Here is a 24,151-nt window from a genome sequence, read left to right on the forward strand (position 1 = left end):
TCTATATATTACCCTGACAATAAAAATTTTAAAAAATAGCTTCATATTTGCTAATAAAAATTAAGTCACAGACAAGATTGATACATATTATGATTTGTAAATTAGAACTCAACAAAATACTTGAAATACTAAACAAAGCTTTACTTCTTTAGAAGTAAACAACAATTTAAAACATAAACCTTGAGCTTGTGTCCAAAGACTCTTGTACAAGAATACAGCCACAGAGGAAGTAAATGAACTTGGATAAGTGGCTGGGGAAACAGCTGAAAAAAGTGTAGAACTAACTTCTGCCTCCCTTCAATTTCCTTTCTATCACTTTCAGAATTAGTCCTTTGATGGACTCAGCCCAGACCACAACCCCAGAAAGCCAGCTCTGCGAGAAAATACAGAACAGCTTCAACGCCAATTCAGGGAGAGGATCCATTTTCCACAGCAACTCATTTGGGAGCCCAGCTTGAAGTTGCTTGTAGGTACCATCTCATGGCATCTCTGTTGTATAAGAAGGAAGGGACCTTTTTTGTTTTTTTTCATCCTGAGAGAAGTTCACCAGGACCAGTGAACCATGACACCCAGGTTGAAAGGTCTATTAAAATCCTGTTTCACCAAAGTACATTTCTTGTGGGCCTGGTAGACAACTAAGTGCACTTAATAGATGATGGCCAAGGAGAGAGGAAGGGAGATTAGCCTGAGGTTAAGCATCATTTGGGTGATAGAAAGACTAGGATGAGATCTACCTCTTATGTTTCCAGGCCACTGCTCAGGGAGCAGGGAGCAAGTTACCTGCTAGCTGGAGGTGATGAGGTAAGAATGAATAGCCAGTGACTTCTGAACATTTTGTACACCCTCTGCTTCACAAGCTACCAGCAGGAGCTCACAGTAATAACTACGGGCCTAGTTTTATCATTGGTTGTGGGGCTGGTATACATATTCGATGAGTTTCATTTTGCAGTTCAGTGGCTAAGTTGGGTATTTTGAGAGGAGGGCAGTGAGTTGAGGAAAGAAATACTACAATTGGCTGTGCTTTAGCTTTCATGTCACACTGGACTCTTTATTCTAGGTCTTCCATTTTGATGGACCACAGGTATGTACCTAAAAAAGTTTCCATTTTCCATTTCTACATCAGGTATACCACGCTGCACTATTTATGTGCTTTGCTTCCAGTGCTGCCTCTGGGCCTGTAACAGATACTTTTAGTACCTCATTCAAAGTTCTTAAGTAAGGTCCCATGCATTGTTTCTAGAAAGCCACCCCTCTCCTTTCTGGGGACTTTGCTTTTAATGGCTGTCACTTGTTACTTGTTTTCAGTAATTTATTTTTGTGCCAGTACCGGGGCTTGAAGTCAGGGCATCACATGCTCATTTTTGCACTCAAGGATAGTGTTCTACCACTTGAGCCACAACTCCACTTCTCCTTTGTGCTGGTTAACTGGAGATAAGAGTTTTACGGACTTTTCTATCCAGGTTCACTTGGAACCTTGTTGTCCAGATGTACCTAGGATCTACTAGCATTTGGCACTTATTACTTTCTTTAGCAATGTCCCTGTGCAACTGGAGGTGCTAAATCTACTCGTGCAGATGACCTGACAGACTTCTTGAGGATGTCTACCTGCACCCATATCATGTGAGAAAAAAGACACACATGAAAGACGGCTATAGATTGTACAACCCCAAAAAACTACATGTATAAACCTCCTCAACAGAATGATTGAATTTTGTCCTGGTAGCCCCATTATATTTTGAAAATCTCTGAGGCCAGAAGTGCATTGAGATCCCCTAACTTCTCAAACATCATAACTTAGCGACAGTGCTCATCATAAATATGTCAAATTCTCCTGGCTGAACAGAAGCTACAGCTCACTGTCCACAAGGCACCATGCCTACAGGAACAGTAGAAAATCTAATTTCAGAACATAGTTCCAACTGTATATGTGTATATCCTTAGTGTATTATCCTAATGCCCAAAATTTGTGGGTTGAACCACTGGATATTGGGGAAATAGCTATTTTACCAGCACTGTGCAGGATCTGAGCTGTCCAAAATGGCAGACACTAGCCATACACAGCTGAAGAACATTGAAATGTACTAAGTGGGATGGAAGAACTCAACTGCTAATCTTTTTTACATTTTATCCACTTAAATATGGTTCTGATATTGGGGAGGAGGGGTAAGAAAATAGTCCCTGTTTTCATCCTCACCTGGCCTTTCCACCCTTTCAGATTTCTGCTGGGAGCAAGAACTTCTATCCATCAAAGTCCTCATGTCTTCCTCCCTCTCTTCAGAATCAAACTGAAGCAGAGCCTCTCACCTAGGCCTTTCCTCAGGGTTCAAACTCACTGCTGAGATTTGTGATACAACAGAACAGCTGAGAAAAATGTAACACCTTGGCTCAGTGACTCCAGTGGCTCATGCCTGTAATCTTAGCTACTCAAGAGGCTAAGAGTACAGGATCACAGTTTGAAATCATCCCAAGCACAAAATTGAGAGACTCTTTTCTCCAAATAACTAGCAAAGAGCCAGAAGTAAAAGCATATCTCAATGTCAGAGTATCACCCATGGCTAGTAAATGCTGAAAAAGGTGAGTAAGAGCATAAGGTCCTGAGTTCAAATTTCAGTAGTGGCAATGGATAAATAAAAAAATAAATAAATGAGACACTCCTTCAGGACAACTGTTTCCTCCTGCACCTAGAACTTGGTGAAGTCAATAAAATCTAGTTTTATTCTTACTTGTTTTCCTTCTTATCATAAAATAATGTTCATTGTTTGGGTTTAGCTCTTGAGATTTTGTTATTTTACTCCACAGACAAAGTCATGTTCATGACTCTTACCACCTCCCAAATCCCCCTATGCTTCCGCCTGGTTTAGACTTCTAGGGACATAAAAGAACATATTAGTGGAAAGCCTTCATGCCATTCCTCATGCCACAGCCAGGCACAGCTATGCAAGTCGCACAGCCTCAAACCCAAAGCAACAAGCTATGTGACAAGGACCCATTTCTTATCTCTTCTACACTTCCAGTTACAAATCTCTAAAGTCCCATGCTAACACAGGCCTTGCAGAAGAGGTAAAAGTATTGTAGGAGATAACTGTGTCAAGCGCCAGCTCTTTGGTCAACAACTGATCTGTCTTCAGTTTTTAAGGCCAAACCGAGTGCTGGCCATACAGCATCACATGAAACAGGAGCTCTGTGTAACTGTTCCTCATATTTCTGGAAAGTTCACACTCCTCTTGAGGGGTAGAAGATGACAGCTGAGACCAGGGCCAACATTATCAGCAGACTCACTAAGATGGAAGGCGGGAGGGAATGATTTAGGGATACATATGCAGAGATAGGGGAGCCAATCACAAGACTTTCCTTAGCACATGTGCACCCCTTAACCAATCAGCCTTGGATACAGTGTAAGAGGGAGGAGTTAAGGGTCTCTAAATAGCAGCCTCCAGGAGAGAGATTGAGAACACCCAACTCTAGAACTGCTCTTACACAAGCAGTCTATTTTATTGTTTCTTCCACATTGTTTTTTGCTTTCAAATGAATCTATATGAATTATTTGAATACTTTAGACAGAATTACTTAGATAGTATTACTCTTTCCACCTACTGTCCCTGGTTCTTTAGTGTGTTTTTCTTTCATATATTTTTTAATTATAATTAATAGAAGGGTTACATTATATTCACTAAATAGAAGGTGCATTGCTCCACAAACACTGATATCCTTTCTCATGTCTTGGTCTCCATTTCCCTCTCCTCACCCCCACCCATCATTTCAATTCAAACATCATTTCTTCTCTAAAGACCCCCTCAGCACAGAAGTCATGATTTTTTGTTGTTTTTTGCTCACTGATTCCTAGAATATTCTGTACAACAATGCAATTTCTTCCAGAACAGTTTAACATTATAATAGTTATTTCTCAAGTTTGGTATTTTTTTTTTTTTGGCCAGTCCTGGGGACTGAACTCAGGACCTGAAAACTCTTCTTGGGCTTTCTCAAAGCTAGAGCACTACCACTTGAGCCACAGTGTCACTTCCAGCTTTTCAAGGTATGTGGTATCCAGTAATTAAACCCAGGTCATCATGCATGCTAGGCAAGCACTCTACCGCTAGGCCAAACTCCTGGCCCTCAGGTTTGGTATTTTTATACATCTCTATCTCCCTTATCCCAATGATAGCTCCTGGTACATAACAGATGAACAAAGAACTAACAAAAGGAAATGCAGTCTCTTTTGGTCTGCCCATCCAGAAATGAGGAGCAGAAAGCTTTGTATGCACAGGCTTTTATTTTCATGTTGAATGAGTGTTACTTAGAAATACTAGTAATACTATTTCAATTTTTGTTCCTGAAAATTATTTCAGGAGGCATGAGTCCAACTCCCTTTCTTAGTTCCTGAAATATAGTGACTGGGGGCTTATCTTTCTTTGGTTTTAGTTTATTTGTCCTCATTTTTGGAGTGTAAATATTAGTGATTATGGAGGAAAACTGCTGATGAAAATTATAGAAAGTGATAGTGTTTGGGCTGAATTTGAATGGGCCCCAAGCATAGCCTGATTCATGTGCATATTTTCAGATGTTTAAATTCTGGTCATTGAGTGCTGGTTATAGTAATCTTTGAGCTTAGTGAGTATTTTGAAGCTTGGAAGGCTCAAAAATTAAATTATTTTTAAAAAGCAATCTAGATCTGGCTCCTATACATTGAAAACCTATTTCCTTCACCTCCAAGGTCAATAATTTCCATCGTAAAGCCAACTGTGCTCAACTCCATCATCCATCATGACTGGTAAGGCAGAAGGATGTTAAAGAATTTCAACTCTAGTCACTGTTGCCATTTTTATTTCTGTTATCTCTTTTTCTTTCAGGTCTCATTATTTTCCCTGCCGCTGAGCCATTATTTTATGTCCTTGTAGGATGAGAACATGGTGTGGCTTGTGCCTAATTCTTATTCAGGACAAATGCCCCAAACCTAAGTATACTCTGCTGTGTCTGTTAGGCTAAACTCTGGAATCAAATCCCTTCTAGAGTTTGCTCCATGTTGTTCAACTATTAATTCATAAGATATCTGATGGCAATGGTATAAGACACAATGCAGGAAGTCCACAAATATTGTACTATGCTGTTCAGCATCTAGATAAAGTCATAGCAACATAGTGTCAAGGAGTAAAGACAGCTACTGTCTTAAAGCACACAAAGAAACAGCTGGTAGAAGAAGCCAGGTCTTCAGACTGTCAGCAATTTTAAAGTAAAACTCAGTTTGATTCATTTTTGTTTCAGTGTTTTAGGCTTTCCAAGAAGGGGACAAGCATCAAAAGCTTTATGACCATATTACCTAACTTGGCTACTCTGAATAACACAACAATGAATGTGAGAGTGTAAATATGTGTTTGGGATCCTAATTATGTCATCTTTGGATATAAGCCTAGAAGTGAGATTGCTAGATCAGATAATGGTATTATTTTTAGTTGTGGGACAAATTTTCACACAGTTTCTCACAGTGGCTGCACCATCTAACTTTCTCTACAATGAGGTACCAGAGTTCTCTTTTTCTTTTTTTTAATTAAAGATTTTATTAGCACTGATTTTTTACATCATATTTCGAACATCATGTTTAACAAACAAGTATTATTTTTCTACACATTTTTGCCAATGATTACTATCTTTCAACTTTTTTTTGCGGGGGTGCTGATCTTGAGGCTTAAATTTGGGACCCGGGCACTGTTACTAAACTTTTGCGCTCACACTGGCGCTTTACCACTTGAACCACAGCTCCATGTTTAGCTTTTTGATGATTAATTGGAGATAAGAGGTTCATGGGTGCTGTAGATGGCTTTGAACCATGATCCTCAGATCTCAGTGTCCTCAGTAGGTAACATTACCCAGTGTGGCCCAGCTTATCTTTCAAATTTTGATAATGGATAAAAGATAAAGCGTAACCAGATGATGGTGTTAGTGGGGTCACAGGGTTACTTATATATTCTTTTGCTCTGATATCCTGAAACTATGACAAGTGTCAGCATTACAGCATTTCAACACAACTAACTTCTGACTTTATACTTAAGGGTCTCAAGAAAACCTGATCCCTGGAAATCAAATAGCAAACCATTGGCTAGATAATTAACCAAGAACATAGAGAACAACCTATTAGGAAAAGCACAATTCCCTCAAAAAAAAAGTAATACCAAAAGTTTTCCAAATGGGCAGAACAAATCATAAAAATACAATACAAATGGCAAGTCTGGAAAACTTAATTCCCACAGAAAATAACCGGGCAATAGAGCAGACAATCAAACATGACTAATGAAGAGATGAAAGCCCATACAAGACAGTTCATGAGCATGATGAGATTAACCAAAGACTGGAAGAATTCAAGGAGTTGACAAACCAGAAGCTCCATGAATTCCAAGAGAAAGAAGGGGGACTCAATGAAATGGTTGCCCAGCCAGAATATGAGAGAAGACACAGGTCAACAGATCAATGAAGACCTAAAAGAAAATTTCAATAAAGCGATACAAATAGCCAGGTACTGGTGGTTCACGTCTGTAATTCTAGCTACTCGGCAGGCTGAGAGCTGAGGATAGCCTTTCAAAGCCAGCCCAGGCAGGAAAGTCCATGAGACAACTATCTCCAGTTAACCACCTGAAAACCAGAAGTGGAGCTGTGGCTCAAAGTGATAGAGTGCTAGCCTTGAGCTGAAGAGCTCAGGGACAGTGCTCAGGCCTGAGTTCAAGCTCCATGACTGAAAAACAAATAAAATAGTTTTAAAAAATAACAAAAGGCCCATGGTATCCTTAATATGTGGCTATTAGATCCAAGCAATACAAGAGCGAGGACTCAATATTTGCATACCCAATGCTATGGACATGGTATTGGAATTATAAACACAACTACATAGACATAAAAACCTATGACTCGATAGACATAATGTTTTATTACATAGATTAATATGTATCTATGATATATAAACCCTTAGCCTAATTTTGATTATGTTCTAAAAACTAAGTGCCAGTGATTGTATATAAAGATTCCCTTCTTGAATACTCGTTTGTTAAACATGTCATTTGAAATATGATGTGAAAATCAATGTTAATAAATTCTTTAATAAGAAAAAAATAAAGGGATAGAAATAAAAATAATAAAAAGACCAATTAGAAGGCAGAAAAAGAAAAAAGAAAGCAAGAAAGTCTTCACAGGAGAATAGATGACATAGAAAACAGGGTTTCAGGGATCAAATACAGAGTAGATATGATAGGGAAGAGAAAGTTATCTAGGACAAATCCAAAAGCAAGACACAACAAAAGACCTAATTTAAGACTGATAAGCATTGAAGTAGGAGAAGATCAGGCAAATTGAAAGGCAAGATGTTTAACAGAATTCTAACCAAACTTACCAAATATCCAAAAATAAGATAGGCCCATCTGGAAATAAGAAACTTTTAGAACACCAAACACACCAAACCAGAAAAGAACATCCCACCACCACTCTGTAATCCACACAGGATCAATAGGAACCAAGGAAAAGATCCTTAAAGCTGTAACAGAGAAAAGCTTGATTACTTATAGAGGAAAACCAGTCAGAATAACTGCAGATCTCTCAGAGGAGACTATGAAAGCAAGGGGAGCCTGAATGATGTATACTACACCTTAGAGGCAAATTACTACCAACAGAGAATAGTGTGCCCAGCAAGACTCTCCTCTTTAACTGAAGGACAAATTAAAACTTTCTCTATATATTATATCTATATAGATATAGATATATATGGAAACAAGTGATCTTCACCAAACCAACACTATAGAAGATACTTAAAGATGCCTTCCATATAAAAAAATCAAAAATATCATCAAAGAAAATGTCCCTCACCAGAGAACTTGATAAACATAGTAAGAAGAGATGAAACACAGCCCCCAAGAAGGAAAATACACTGGCAGAAGTAACCAAACACTTCTCAGTCCTAACTCTCAATTTTAATGGACTTAATGGTCCAATTAAATGACACCGATTTACTAGTTGGATCAAAAAAAAAAGACAAATCCATCTTCTGCCTTCAAGAAACACATCTTACTGATAAACATATTCTCAAAGTGAAAGGCTGGAACAAAACCTTTCAAGAAAATGGCTCCCATAAACAAGCCATAGTAGCAATACTAATATCAGGTAAAATGGACATTCAATTAAAATTAGTGATGAGAGAAAGAAGGACATTACGTACTATTAAAGGGGTCTTTCCTACAGGAGGCTATAACAACTCTAACTCAACTTAATAAAAGAAATACCGCTTAATCTAAAAGTAGAAATAGAGACAAACACACTGATCATTTGTGCCTCTTGCGTGTGTGTGTGTGTGTGTGTGTGTGTGTGTGTGTGTGTGTGTGTGTGTGTGCTGATAGTGGAGTTTGAACACAGGGTCTTGTAGGCAAACATGCTTGAGCCATGTCCCTAGCTAGCCCTTTATAGCTTTAGTTATTTTTCAGGTAGACTTTCACACATTTTGCCTGGGGCTAGCCTCTCATATTTGGCACTACAGTCTTATGCTGCCACATTTAGCATATTTTACTGATACTTAATCTAACTTTTAAATCTAGATTGGCCTCAAGTCACAGTCCTCTCACTGTCTGATTCAGGAATGTAGAATTCCAAGTGTGAGCTACTGCACCATGTCCATTTTTTAAATCAATCTGTTATTATTGATTTACAAGGCATCAATATGTTTGGATATACATTTTTTCAACAATGTGTTTTGAAAATCTTATCTCCCTCTCTCACCCCCCACTGGTTGCATTTTCATTTGGTCAGTTGTTTCTTTCATGCAGAAGCCTTTCAGTTTTATGCAATCCCAGTTATCTATTTTTACTTCTATTGTCTGCTTTTTGTGTATTTTTCAAGAGACTACCGCCAAGACCAAAGTCAAATGCTTTGTCCCTGGGTTTTCTTCTGACAGTTTTATGGTTTCAGGTCTTGTGTTCAAACACAACTTTAGAGTATTTTGAGTTGATATTTTGTGTAGTTTAAGATAAAGGTCCAATTTCACTCATTACATTTGGATATCCAGTTTTCCCAGCAACACTTAATGAAGAGACTATGGTTTACCCATTCTGTCTTCTGTTCTTGGCATACTTGCTACATATGTGTGTACATGCGTGCACGTGTGTGTGTGTGTGTGTGTGTGTGTGTGTGTGTGTGTGTGTGTGTGTGAAAGAGAGGGGGGAAGAGAGAGAGGGGGAGAGAGCAGGAAAGAGAGAGTGAGAGTGAGAGAGAGAGTAAAGGAGGGGGAAAGGGAGGGAGGGAGAGATGTTTTTCTGCCTAGGCTGTCTTTGATCCAAGATCTATAAATACAGCATTCCCAAATCCAAGGATATGGCTACCTGGTGGCAAGAAGGGGGTATGAGTGAACTGGACTGAACCAAGTTTCCTTTCTCCTTGGCATGCTGTCATAGATTAAAAGGTCTTTCTCAGTCAGAACAACCAGGGCTGGTTTCCACTGTTTCTCACTCTCGCCTGGCACCTGAAACAGAAAGCAGAGAACTGTCAAATAACAGCCAGAACAAGGATGTTTGAAAAGAGAAGTTGGCATCCCCTTCACCAGAGGACCATTTCTATGAATATCTTTTGGATCGGGTTACACTGTCAAAATGGAAAGGGGGAAAAAAAAACACAACTCTCATCCCAGTGATCTTGAAACTATCATTCTGTACAGTCAGTACAGCCAAGAAGCAGCCCAGCTGTCACACATCTGTCTCTGGTTCTCACCTGCCAGTCAGCACTGAATTTCACTGTGTGAGTCAAATGCTTGGGGAAATCCAAACTCTCAACTCATTCTCCAGTACAGTAACTTTTTTTGTTTTTTTTTGTTTGTTTGTTTGTTTGTTTGTTTTTTGTTTTGTTTTTGCCAGTCCTGGGCTTGAACTCAGGGTCTGAGCACTGTCCTTGGCCTTTCTTAAGGCTAGAGTTCTACCACTTGAGCTTCAGCACCACTTCCAGCTTTTATCTATGTGTGGTACCAAGGAATCTAACCCAGGTCTTCATGAATGCTAGGTAAGCACTCTACCACTAGGCCAAACTCCCAGCCCCTCAGTATAGTAATTTTTAATAAGAAAATTTCTGAATAAATAACCAAAGGCACTGAAGAATCTACTGTGGAGAAAGTTGTCTATCCAGATAAGTGTGAGACAATCAGAGCCTCTTTATCCTTTTGCTTTTGAGTTATCCCTGTGATACAGTCACCATCTCAGCATCTCTTGTTTTATTGGCCTGAAATCAGGGCCTGAGCACTGTCCTTGGGCTTTCTCAAGGCTAGAGCTCTACCACTTGAGCTACAGCACCACTTCAGTCTTTTTCTATGTATGTGATACTGAGGAATGGAACCTGTGTCTTCATGCACACTAGGTAAGCACTCTACCATTAAGCCAAACTCCTGGGCCCAAGTATAAAAATTCTTTAGCTCAAAGCCCAAATGAACAAGCAGGGAAGGGATAGGACTGCTCAGTTGGATGACAGGACCAGATACATCCTGAGAATTGTGAAAATAGGCTTTTTTATCTTACATTTTATCCTCCTTGGCCTAGAGTTGATCTTCCCAAGTTCCATAAATGTTCTTTATCTAAGAAACTCTTTGGCTTCCAGGTTGAACCCTAGGCATCCAAATTAATATTTTAGATTATTCTGGAAAACTCGATGCTTTAAACTTGATACTCAAAATATGGACAGAACATGGACCATGTTCTAGCTTCATCAGTATCATCTAGAAATGCAGAGTCTCAGGCCCATTCAGATCTAATGTGTTGGAATGTGTATTTTAACAGGATCTTTAGACAATGCTTGTGCTTATTAAAGATGATGTCCAGGTTGTTGTTTCTGATGTGGGTACCTCATCCAATCAATGAAAACAATCCTCCAATAACTAGCCACAACTCGAGCTAGTCTGAATTAAACTAAATACCAACCTAAACACAATTAAATTTTGTTTCTGTTCTCATTCTCACATTGTAAGGGTCACACTGGAATTTGTACTGAGGTAGAAGCATGCATGTATGACTTTTGCATAAACAGCCATTTCCTGGCAGGCAAACAAATAGTTATGAGCTGAGTATTGGCTGGCTCACTCCTCTCATCCTAGCTACTGCAGAGGAGGCAGAGAGTTAAAAGGCCAGCTTAAGCACAAAAAGGTTGTAAGGTACTATCTAAAGGATGGTGACATGGTTCAAGGGGTAAAGTGCTTTTAGTGAGAAAGAGGTCTTGAGTTCAGTCCCAATGCTGTCATCATTATCAATCATCATCATCATCATCATCATCATCATCATCATCATCACAAATGAATGTATGATCAAACTAGAGATGTATAGCATAATTCAACAAAGGGAGAGTTTTTAAGCACTGCTTGAGTCTGAGAACCAGTCCTGTTGTTTATGGTCTGAGTGAAGTTGTTTGTCTCTGAATTTCCATTTCCTCACTGGCACAGATAACATCATATGGAACAGAGGTTGAGCTAGCTGTCTCTGAAGCCAGAGTGCCTGAGCAGACATCTCTATTCCACACTTTCTTTTCTAGCATGACTTGGGCAATAAGGCAATTCCTTTGTATCTCAGTTCCTGTATTTGTAAAATGGGAAATGATAAGATTCTTAGCAGGGAAGCTACTGTGAAGGCAAACTCAGTGACAATCCTATAAAGATTAGCATATTTGGGAACATAGACCATGAGCATTTGCCCCAAACGCTACGGTGGAAGAGCGTGTTATGAAGGACTTAGCATCTAGTGGATGGGATGGGACAGTGAGTTACAACCATAGGGGTCCTTTGGAAATGCATCAATATGGCCAAGTAATGGAGAAAATCCTAAGGTAAGTGAAGAAAAACATCTTTGAAGCTGACAGTTTCAGTAACTTCTCCACTTTTTCTTTCCCAAGTTCTCCCAGGAAGAATCCACTGCATACTAATGACATTTAATTTATAATGCTTCATTTTAAACAATTTTAAACATTAGTAGCTACTTCCATACTGCCCAACTTATAGACTCTTAGGCACATCATATTTACCACAGGACATTTGTTTCTCTGGGTCTGGCTTACTTCACTTAATATAACCTCTTTCCAACTCTTTCTATTTCCTCATGAACTGTATAATATTCTAATGAATGAAATTCTATTTTATACACACACACACACACACACACACACACACACACACACACACACATTTTCTTGGTCCATTCATTCATTGAGGGGTATCCAGGCTGCTTCTATACCTTGGCTATAGTGAATAACACTGCAATGAACATGGCTGTGTTGACAGCTTTATGGATGAATTAACTGAAGTATAGTAGGCTCCATGGAGAGCTCAAAGTGTAAAATCTTCTAGAAAGACCAGCTCAAAGCCCAAGAAAGCACCAAGAAATGGGTATATCCAATGGGTGGAGCGTGGAGCCAAGAAGAGAACAGTAAACCAATGAAGTGGGGAGGGAGGGGACAATGTTGTGAAGAATTTATGGTATATACCACAAAAGTAAAGGAAGTAGCTGTTTGAGAGGGGGAACGTGAGAGTGAGAATGTTGAAGTGGTAACATTGATCAAGATGCATTGTATTCATAAACTACTTTGTTGTATGTCACCTATTACAACTATTTAAAGATAATTTAAAAATAACACAGGGGCCGGGAGTTTGGCCTAGTGGTAAAATGCTTGCCTAGCATGCATGAAGACTCGGGTTTGCTTCCTCAGTACCACATACACAGAAAAAAGCCAGAAATGGTGCTGTGGCTCAAGGGGAAAGGCAGTAGTATTGAGCTGAATTGCTCAGGGACAGCACCCAGGCCCAGAATTCAAGCCCCATGACCAACAAAATAAATGAGTAAAAATCCAATAAAAATAAAAATAAAAATTCTAAACAAAGAATCCCTTTCTAAAGAAAGTATCCTTGGCCTTCTAGCCACCTCCTGACTGTGAAGCTGTTCAAACTAGAATGTACATGACTACTTGGATTACTTTTCCCTTAATGAATTTTATGCATATTTTTAAAACCTAGCTTTGGTTTTTGTTAGAAAACTTTTTTTCCTCCCAAACATTCTCTAGAGATCCACACAGATTACTCAAGAAGGCAATGTGCCAGACCTTACAAGGTGAATAAGCTGTGGTCTCAAGGCATAAAATGTTTTTGGGGGGTTTGAAATAAATTTTTTTCCTACTTCTACATTAAACTCAGCAAATTACTTTTCCAGCTCATTAAATAGGACTGGAGAAGCTTCAAATGATCCTCCCAAAGTGACTATCTTACTTACCTAGTCAGATCTGATCCATTAACTTTGACCGGAATCAGTGATTTAAATGTGAACATGACAAAGCTTTCTTCTGCAGAAATAGCAGAGTCTCTGCAGTAAACATGGAGAGTGAAAGGCTGACCTCTGGGTGGCGGAGGGAAATCACACCCTTACCCTCCTGTCAAGTGGTATATATGTAGCCGAATAATTTTTTAGAGCCCTAAACATTCTGTGATTATTAAAAAGCCCTGTGTGCATTTGTTCAACTCTGTTTGAGAATACTCCAGGGGGCATTTTGCACTACCCCTGTGTGGAAGCTGTCACTTAATGCCATGTAGATGACTGAGGAGAACAGGTTGCCCTGAGTACAACTGACTTTGCAAGAAAAAAAAATGTCAGGCTGAAGAACAGGGTTTGTAAAACAGTATCTTGTGCTACATAAGCCCTGGCTTAGGACTTGGAAGCACAATTTTGTTGAGCTCAGGAATGTCTGCTATTGTTTCAGTGAGGGCTTCCATTATAAATCCAGTTGTCCTGGAACCCAAAGATAATCCGGTGTGAATGCACAGCTCTACAGCTGTGTCAGCATTTTACTAAAAAAAAGGCATAAGCGACTTCCAGTTCCATCCCCGCACCTGGCTCTGGAAGTTGCAGCTGTCATTCTGAAGAACTGATTGTGTTTCTAAGGAAAGAGGCAAAGGAAAGGAAATGGGAAGACATCAAGTTCTGAAGTAAGTTGGAAGCACAACTGAGTCCCATGCTGCTCACTTTTGCTGTGCACGAGAGGAAAGACGTACACAACAACCCAAAGAATGTAGGCGGGACTGTAAGAAGTGAGGGGCAAGAAATGCAGGAAGGAGGGACCTGGGATCTCCCATTTGAGACAAGACTCAGAAGTCTAGTTCGACAGCTTCCAAACTCCTTAAATTCAGAGAATACCCCTCCGTTCCGAGTAAATCACAAGTCAGAAACATTCAGTAAAGCCACTGGGAGTCAGGACAACTTGGTCCTGTTGGAAATCTTGGCATCTGAGTGACTTCAATCTATCCCAACACCACCCATAGCTCTGAGCAAGTCTGCTGGTAGTTCATGGGTATAATCTTTTGTTTGTTTGTTTGTTTGTTTGTTTGGTCGTGGGGCTTGAACTCTGGGCCTGGGTACTGTCCCTGAGCTCTTCAGCTCAAAGCTAGAGCTCTACCACATGGGCCACAGTGCCACTTTCTGTTTTGGGGTGGTTCATTGGAGATAAGCGTCTCATGGACTACAGTGCCCGGGCGGGCTTTGAACCATGATCCTTAGATATCAGCCTCCTGAGTAGCTAGGATGCCACTGGCATCCAACAAATCTTAAAAACTACTTTATCTCCTCTAAAAGTTATAGATTGTGCAAAAATGAGCAATTTTACCAAAATCCTTCAGTTTTGTTTTGGGGGAGGCAGTTACTGGCTATAAAAAGAATGATACTGTTGACTCTATGTCAGAGTTACTAGGATTAGTAATGAGTTGGTATGTGTAGAAGGCTTAGAAAACTGTCTTGCATTTGGTAAATCAGCAATCAAACTTTAACAAACACTATATATATGTGTGTGTGTATATATATGTATATATATATATACATTCATGAAAGGAGAGTATGATTTTCCCTTCTTGAGTCTAAATTCTTCAATAATTACTCTCCAACTTCAAAATTCTATTGTCCTGAGTTTTAAATGTAAGGTTGAAACTCTCAGCTACTAGACTCAGAATGCTTCAGTTACTAAGATTATTTCCTTCCTCATCCCAAAGAATTCTTCTCCAAATATATTATGTCTACCTTGTACTTAAACAGGGATGGTCCAGTGAGTTCATGGTTAACCTGACAACTTTTTTTTCATATATTTTTTATTATAATTAATAGAAGGGTTACATGATATTTGCCAGATAGATGGTGCATTAATTGATACCCTTTCACATGTCTTGGTCCCCATTTCCCTCCCCCCCACCCCACCCCTCATCTTGTTTACCCCTGTTCCCTATCCAATTTCGAATAACCAAATAAAAATATAACCGATATATCAGGTAACAAAGTGAGATATTGTAACAATATGAGATAACAAAGGGATAGCAAAAGAGATGAGAGATAACATAGTACCTTAAGAACAACAATCATTCATTATATGGCTTATGTTTCTATATCCTAGAGATCCTTTCATTTAGCTTCATACTATATGGCCTTTTGAATCAAGGTTTTGCTCTATTGCAAATCTCTGCTAGTAGAGCCCAAGGTTTTTACTGATTAGGACAAATGAGGGAAACCATTGAGCCTAAGATCGTTTGAGTCTGGCTTACTTCACTTAATATGATCTTTTCTAAGTCTTTCCATTTCCTAACAAATGGGGCAATGTCATTCTTTCTGACAGCAGCATAGAATTCCATTGTGTATGAATACCACATCTTGTTGATCCACTCATCAACTGAGGGACATCTAGGTTGGTTCCATATCTTTGCTATGGTAAATAGTGCTGCAATGAACATTGTTGTGCTGGTGGATTTAGTATGTCCTTGTTTCTGGATGATTGGGTAAATGCCAAGTAGTGGGATTGCTGGGTCATAGGGGAGCTCTAAGTTTAGTCTTTTGAGGAACTGCCATACTGCTTTCCATAATGATTGAACAAGTTTGCACTCCCACCAGCAATGTAGTAGTGATCCCTCCTAGCCACATCCCCTCCAGCATTTGTTGTTATTAGATTTCCTGATCCTAGCCATTCTAACTGGAGTGAGGTGGAATCTTAGAGTTGTTTTGATTTGCATTTCTTTTATGACCAGAGATGTTGAGCATTTCTTCATGTGTCTATAGGCCATTTTTGTTTCTTCTTCAGAGAAGACTCTCTTTAAGTCTTTGGCCCATCTTTTAATGGGATGGTTGTTACTTTGGAGATTAGTTTTGGAGTGATTCAATTTTTTGAGCTGTTGATATATTTTAGATATGAGGCCTTTGTCTGCTGTATGGTTAGTGAAGATCTTCTCCCACTCTGTAGGCTTCCTAATTAGTTTACTAGCTATGTCCTTTGCCATACAAAAGCTCTGCAGTTTAATGCAGTCCAGCCTTTTTCTGATTTGTTGTGATTCTTGGTCCTTATTAAGAAAGTTTCGACCTGTGCCAAGGAGGTCTAGTGTATCTCCTATTACTTCTTGTAAAGTTTTCAGAGTGTCAGCTTTTACCTCCAGGTCTTTGATCCATTTGGAGTTAATTCTAGTACAGGGTGACAAAGAAGGATCCAACTTTAGTTTTCTGCAGGTGCTTAACCAGTTCTGCCAGCACCACTTGTTGAAGAGGTTATCTTTCTTCCATTCTATTTTTTTGGCTCCCTTGTCAAAGATTAGGTGGCCATAGGTCTGTGGTTTAATATCTGGGTCCTCAGTTCTATTCCATTGGTCTTCAGGCCTGTTCTTGTGCCAGTACCAAGCTGTTTTGATAATTATAGCTCTGTAATAGAGTCTGAAGTTTGGTATTGAAATTCCTCCAGCGCTGTTCTTTCTGCTAAGAATTGTTTTTGCTATACGGGATCTTTTATTATTCCATATGAAATTTTGGATTGCCTCTTCTATTTCTTTAAAGAATGCCATTGGGATATTCATGGGTATTGCATTGAATTTGTAGATAGCCCTTGACAAGATGGTCATTTTCACGATATTGATTCTTCCAATCCAGGAGCATGGGAGGTTTTCCATTTCCTCAGTTCTACTTTAATTTCCTTTTTCAGGGTTTTAAAGTTTTCATCAAAAAGGTCCTTTACATTCTTAGTTAAGGTAATTCCTAGGTACTTTATTTTCTTTGAGGCTATTGCGAAAGGAGTTGCTTTCCTGATTGTTGCCTCATTCCTCTCACTGTTGGTGTAGAGGAAGGCAGTTGATTTTTGAGGGTTAATTTTATACCCTGCTACCCTTCCAAAGTTTTGAATCAGCTCAAGGAGCTTGGGAGTAGAGTCTATAGGATTCTTTAAATACAGGATCATGTCATCTGCAAAGAGGGATAGTTTTACTTCCTCTTTCTCTATTTGGATCCCCTTTATGCTTGCTTCTTGCCTTATTGCACTGGCTAGGAATTCTAATACTATGTTAAAGAGGAGTGGAGAGAGTGGGCATCCTTGTCTCATTCCTGATTTTAGAGGGAATGGCTTTAGCTTTTCGCTGTTAAGTATAATACTACCTGTAGGTTTGTCATACACAGCCTTTATTATATTGAGGAATGTTCCACGGATTCCTAGTTTCTCCAGAGTTTTTAACATTAAGGGGTGTTGGATCTTGTCAAATGCCTTTTCTGCATCTATTGAGACAATCATGTGATTTTTGTCCCTGCTCCTGTTGATGTGTTGAATTATATTAATTGATTTGCATATGTTGAACCAGCTTTGCCTCCCTGTGATGAAACCTGTTTGATCATAGTGTATAATTTTTGTGATGAGTTGTTGTAGACGGTTGGCCAGTATTTTTGTTGAGAAGTTTTGCATTGATGTTCATCAAAGAAATAGGTCTATAGTTCTCTTTCTTTGATGAATCTCTGTCTGATTTGGGGATGAGGGTTATACTGGCTTCATAGAATGAGTTTGGTAAAGAACCTTCATTTTCAATTTAGTTGAAGAGCTTGAAGAGTATTGGTGTTTGCTCTGCTTTGAAGACCTTATAGAATTCAGCTGTGAATCCATCTGGCCCTGAGCTTTTCTTAGGTGGAAGTTCTCTTATTGCCATTTGTATTTCAATGCTTGAAATAGGCCTGTTTAGTTGGGTTAGTTCTTCTTGGTTCAGTGTGGGTATGTTAATATTGGCTAGGAATTCGTCCATTTCTTCTAGATTCTTAAATTTGTTGGCATAAAGGTTTGAGAAGTATTCCCTCATGATACTTTGGATCTTGGTAATTTCTGTTGCGCTATTACCATTTTCATCTGTGATTTTGTTTATTTCGGTATGCTCCCTTCTTTTTTTGGTAAGATTTGCTAAGGGTTTGTCAATTTTGTTAATTCTTTCAAAGAACCAACTCCTTGTTTTGTTGATTCTTTCTATAGTATTTTTGGATTCCAATTCATTTAATTCTGCTTTGATTTTAATAATTTGCCTCCTTCTAGTGGGATTAGGGTTGGCTTGTTGCTCTTTTTCCAGGAGCTTAAGGTGACACATTAAATTGTGGGTTTGCAATTTTTCCAATTTGTTATTGTAGGCACTCAGAGCTATAAATTTCCCTCTGAGTACTGCCTTTGCCATGTCCCAAAGGAGCTGATATTTTGTGTGCTCCTTTTTGTTAAATTTCATAAACTGTTGGATTTCTGTTCTTATCTCTTCGATGACTCATTGGTGATTCAACAATGTGTTGTTCAATCTCCATGAGTTACAGGGTTTTCGTTGGTGGAGTTGTGTGTTCAGTTCCAATGTGATGCCCGTGTGGTCTGAGAGAGTGCAGGGAATAATTTCAGTGTTTCTGAATCTGCCCAGGTTTGTTTTATGGCCTAATATGTGGTCTATTTTGGAAAATGTTCCATGTGCTGCTGAGAAAAACGTATATAGTGTTGTTGCTGGGTGGAATAATCTGCAGATATCTGTTAGATCTAGTTGGTCTATATGGTTGTTCAGTTCTAAGGTTTCTCTGTTGAGTTTTTGCCTTGTTGATCTGTCCATAGGTGAGAGTGGTGTGTTAAAGTCACCAACAATCACTGTGTTTCGATCTATGTATGGTTTCAGTGAAAGTAAAGTTTGCTTGTTGAAGTTCGGAGCTCCGGGATTTGTTGTGTAAATATTTATGATGGTTATGTCCCACTGGAGGAAAGATCCCTTTAGTAGTATGTAGTAACCTTCTTTGTCTTTTCTCACTAATTTTAGTTTGAAGTCTATTTTATCTGATATGAGGATGGCAACTCCAGCCTGTTTTTGGGGGCCGTTAGCTTGATAAGAGTTTATTCCAACCTCTCATTTTCAAAAGGTGTTTGTTTTTTTTGGGTAAGATGTGTCTCTTGAAGACAGCAGAATGATGAATCTTGTTTTTTGATCCAATTAGATAATCTATGCCATTTAATTGGAGAGTTAAGTCCATTGATATTGAGAGTCAGGATTGAGAAATACTTATTAGTTCCTGCCATTTTTACAAGCTTTCATTAGGGCCTGTGTCTTGATAGTTTTTGTGGTACTTAGCTGTTATGAGTTTTAGGTGCCATGTCTTTCTCTGTATTACATTTGTGTTGGTTTTCCATGTGTAGAACATCTTTGAGAATTTTCTGTAGTGTTGGTTTTGTTGCTACATAATGTTGAAGCTTTTCCTTGGAATGGAATATTTTTATTGTTCCCTCAGTTATGAATGAGAGTTTAGCTGGGTACAGTATTCTTGGTTGGTAGTTATTTGACTTCAGGGCATGATATATATCATTCCAATCTCTTCTTGATTGCATGGTCTCTGCTGAGAAATCTGGGATTATTATGATTAGTTTGCGTTTATAGGTGATCGTTCTCTTCTCCCAGACTGCTTTTAGGATCCTATCTTTGGCCTCTATTTATCCAGTTCAGATTATAATGTGGAGGTGGCATGTCCTTTTCTGGTCAGGAACCTGACAACTTTTTAACCTGTGTTTTTCACTTCAGCCTGAGATATTGAGAACAAAAGATTATGATACCAGTATAATAATAATAATTAGCACTTATCAACTCCCAAATGCTTTATAAGCATTAGATAATGAATCCCAACTGTCAGGGAAGCAAATACAGATCATCTCCCCATGAGCACAAGTAGAGAAAGTATAGCTTTTAAAAGCAGCCACAAGAATATAGCAGAAGTGCAGGCAAGGCCATTCACATCCTTCTCTTCTAGTTGAGCCAAAGAATACCTAGTCTCCAGCAGTCAGGAATCAGAAAATATCTACAGCTGAATGCAAAGGAGAATGTAAAGGGAGAGAAGGTAAAATAAAAAAGAAGGGAAGACAAAAAAGAAACTAATACAAAGTCCATGAAAATGCTGTGTAATTGGATAGGGAATGGGGGAAAACAAGATGAGGGGTGGGGGTGGGGGGGGAAGGGAAATGGGGACCAAGACATGTGAAAGGGCATCAATGTATGGTAATTAATGCACCATCTATCTAGCATGTAACCCTTCTATTAATTGCAATAATATATATATATATATATATATATAGAAAATGCTATGTGGATTAATTCCTTTTCACTCACCCAATTCTCAAGTTGTTTGCTATCTGGATCATCCACTGAGTTCAAGCATGGCTAAAAGATAGATGATTAAGTGGTCCATTTGTGTTTGGTGTAAATCAGGACTGGTGTTGGATAACTATAATCCAACCACTTAGTAGGGTAAGACAGGAAGCATGGGCCTAGCAAACAAGCCTCACAAGTTCAAAGGCTCTGAGTTAAAAAAACACACACATACACACCAAACCCTCAACTCCTCTGACATTCAAATTTCATTAAACAGCAACAACAACAACAACAAACAAATTTTATTTTCCCCTTAGTTCTGAAGCTGGAACTCAGGGCCTGGGCACTGTTCCTGAGCTTTTTTTTTTTCCTGCACAAACCTAGCACTGTAACCACTTGAGTCCTAGCTCCACTTCCAGCTTTTTGGTGTTTAACTGGAGATAGGAGTCTCAAGGATTTTCTACACTGACTGGCTCCAAAGCATAATCCACAGACTTCAGTATCTTGAGTTGTCCCTGAGTGCTTCAGCTCAAGGTTAGTGCTCTACCCCTTGAGCCACAATGGCACTTTCGGTATTCTGGTGGTTAATTGGAGGTAAGAGTCTCAGGGACTTTTTGTGCCCGGGCTGGCTTTGATCCATGATCCTCAGATTTCAGTCTCTAGAGTAGTTAGGAGCTCAGGCATTAGCCATCGGTGCCTGGGGTTGGCAACAACTTTTAACAAACAGGAACAGGATGAATATTTTGCTGGCTAATTGGAGAGAAGATTCTTACTTTACTTAATATATTTTTTCCCCCAAGTCTTTCCAGCCCCATCAGGAAATATTTGGGGCTTCTTATGTAGGAAATGTCAGTGAAAGAATCTTACTTCTTAAAGTTTTTAACATGTTATAATTAAAATGTTTTAAAGAAACACAGCTTCTCTTAAGGTAAGAAGGTAGATGAGAAGAGCCTGGTATCTTACTGTTTAAACAATGTCATAAGACCCTCAACGTTCCCACATGGATCTAGAGAATTCTATCCTCAAACCTTCCCAGTGAAAGGGTAGAAACAGGAAACATCATAATCAAATGACCAGAACCTATGACATTTGCCATTAGTTTTTTAGTTTACTTTATTTGTTCTGAAGACTTACAGACACGGAGTGGATTTTTTTGCAAATGATCTTATTTACTGAGCATGAAGAAGGTCAGATGGTAATATACTGAAGGGAGGCTTCTGATGACTCCATTGAAAGTAATGTCTCGTTCTCCAGGACTCCATAATGAAGCCAACTTAGGGCAGCGCACACATCCATGAGATAAGTCCACAGTCGGGTTTTAAATCTCCTCTCATTATAAGGCATTGAAGGATGATGAGGTGATGCTGGAAGGTCTAGTCTCTCTGCACAGGGACAGCCATGCCAACCACCTGAGTCTGCTTTTGCAACTGTTTGGAAGACAGCCCTTTGAAATGCCAGCAGTCTCTAAACACATGCTAATAAGTGATTCTAACATCTCTTCTTTGCTTTCCACCAAGCGGTTGGAGACAGGCATGATGGTATATGTCTGTAACTTGGAAGCCTAAGTTTGTGAGCTGGAGGGCAGCCTAGGCAAAGTTAGTAAGATGCTAACTGATTAATTAAGCAAAACAGAAAGAGCTAGTGATGTTGCTCAGGAGGTATAGTACTTGTATAACAGGCATCCAGGCTCTGAGTTCAAGTCCCAGTACTAAAGAAAAAATAGAGAGGATGGATTCTATTCCATTCTATTCTATTTTACTATGTAGTCAGATTAAATATAATCAAGTTGGACAGATCAATTAGAAGACCCACATACCTAATACAGTGCTTCCTACATCTAGCTTAAGTTAGTTTAGGAAGATTGCTCATTTTATGTTCTTCCTTGCATTTTGAAAACCCAGAATGACAGTCTTGCTGAATACTTCCTACAGGAAAGAAGGATTCCTCTATCTTCTTTCTGGCCTGTCATCCTCCTTAGTGTTACTTTCTGCCACAGAAAGAAATGTTAAGCTTATTATTTAGATTAAAAAACTGTCTTCTTTCTCTGTCTCTCTGTCTCTGTCTCTCTGTCTCTGTCTGTCTGTCTGTCTCTCTCCTTTGCTAATAATAGACTTTGAACTCAGGGCTTTACGCTTGCTTTGTGAGCTAGCACTCTTACCACTTAAGCCATGCCTCTAACTCACCTTTCTCTCATCGCTAATGGCCTTCTATGAGCGCATCCAACCAATCAAATATATACTTGTTACCCCCTCTCAGTGTTTGTCCAGACTGGGGACATCCTGGGTCTTCCATGGGTTGTGTCATTTCCTTTAAGCAGGTGTGTATCAGAAGAAATTCTTTCTAGTGCTTAATGATGTCTTTTCTTTTACATTTATAAACCCTCCCTTTTATTTGCTCAGCTCATCCCTTTTGGAGTTCAAAAATAAATTTCATGTCCATGACTTACTTGAATGATACAGAACTATATCGGAGTAAGATCAGAACGATTTAGAGTTTGCTAAATCTTTGTGTCTCCTAAAAATGGGAGGAGATTAGGAGAACATTGTTTAGAGAGAGCTTGGCATATTCAATTGATTTATGGAGCTCTGAAAATGAGACATTTTGTGGCAGGCAAAGAATTCCCTTTAGCAAGAAAGAATAAGGCTGATGCTATACTGAGGTTTGAAATTGAGGTTAAAAACTCGTGCTCATAAACCAGGTGCTCTGAACCAAGCCTCTAGTCCCTTTTTGTGTTTTCAGAAGGGGTCTCTCTTCCTGTCCTGGTATGCTCCTGGATTCTGATCTCCCTCCTATTCATAGGTGATGCTGTAGCTGGCATAACAGGTACCCACCTCCACTCCCAACTCTTCCCATTGACATGGAGTCTTGTAGATTTGTATGCCTTTCACCCATCATTCCCATCCAATCTGTTGAGGGCCCAGCTATTTTGGTTCAGGGAACTGAATCCTGAGACCCTTATTTGTGTAGTATATGGTCTATTGGTGTCAGCCCTTGCTCCATCTCTCTCATCTCTTTTCATGTTGTTTTTGTTTTTGTTTGCAATAGGGTTTCAATCTGTGTCCCAGGCTAGCTCTTTACTCCTGCTGCTTCTGCCTCAACCTACTCAGTGCTGGGATAGGTAGAATGTGTCATCCTGCCTGGCCTCTACTCTTTTCATAAGCAAAGACATCCTTCTGTGCTCAGACGACGGCTCAGGGATTTGCACCAAAAGCTCCCTGGATCACAGGCCTTCTGAAGTCAAAGGAGTCTTACCAGTTTCCTTGTTGTCTAGCTTACAGACAACAGGTTAGGACTTCATGAACTCAACACTGCATGAGATCATGTGAACAATCGATTTCCTCTTAGGTATCAGCATGAAGCCTCTGGCCTTGTTTCTCTCATGAGCCCCAACTAACACAAACACAATGGTAGTCCAAGTTTTAGTAGGCAGAGCTCCAGTGAATTTTGAGTGCTCCTCAAAGGCTCTACCACAGCTCTGAAGTGTTGGTGTGGCCTGAGATAAGAGACCAGTAGCTGGCATGAGACACTGGTGATACGTAGCCTCCATCTGCAAATCAGTTTTGTAGGGTATTTTCCTCCTAGTGCCTATCTTGGAGGAGAAATACTTTTATCTCTAGATGGAAAATTATATCAAACAAACAAAACAAACAAAAGAGGATTTCTAATGCTTGTACGCAAGTAAAGAGAGTCAAGGTGATATACACTGGTGATCTTTAAAACTGACATTTTCTAGAGTAAAACTTTACTCGGTGGCTA

General features: G+C 39.3%; 1 protein-coding gene across 1 annotated transcript in view; it reads right to left on the reverse strand.

Moving 5' to 3' along the window:
• Nucleotides 1-24,151, reverse strand: part of Sntb1 (syntrophin beta 1) — a 213,688-nt gene that overhangs the window by 23,706 nt on the left and 165,831 nt on the right. The window contains exon 4 of the mRNA XM_090339330.1: nt 9,345-9,484. Within this exon, the coding sequence (XP_090195456.1) occupies nt 9,345-9,484 (140 nt within the window). The remainder of the gene's footprint in view (nt 1-9,344; nt 9,485-24,151) is intronic.

The sequence above is a fragment of the Megascapheus bottae genome, chromosome 9 (genome assembly GCF_031878675.1).
Source record: "Megascapheus bottae isolate mThoBot1 chromosome 9, mThoBot2.hap1, whole genome shotgun sequence".
In the NCBI taxonomy this organism is placed as follows: Eukaryota; Metazoa; Chordata; class Mammalia; order Rodentia; family Geomyidae; genus Megascapheus; species Megascapheus bottae.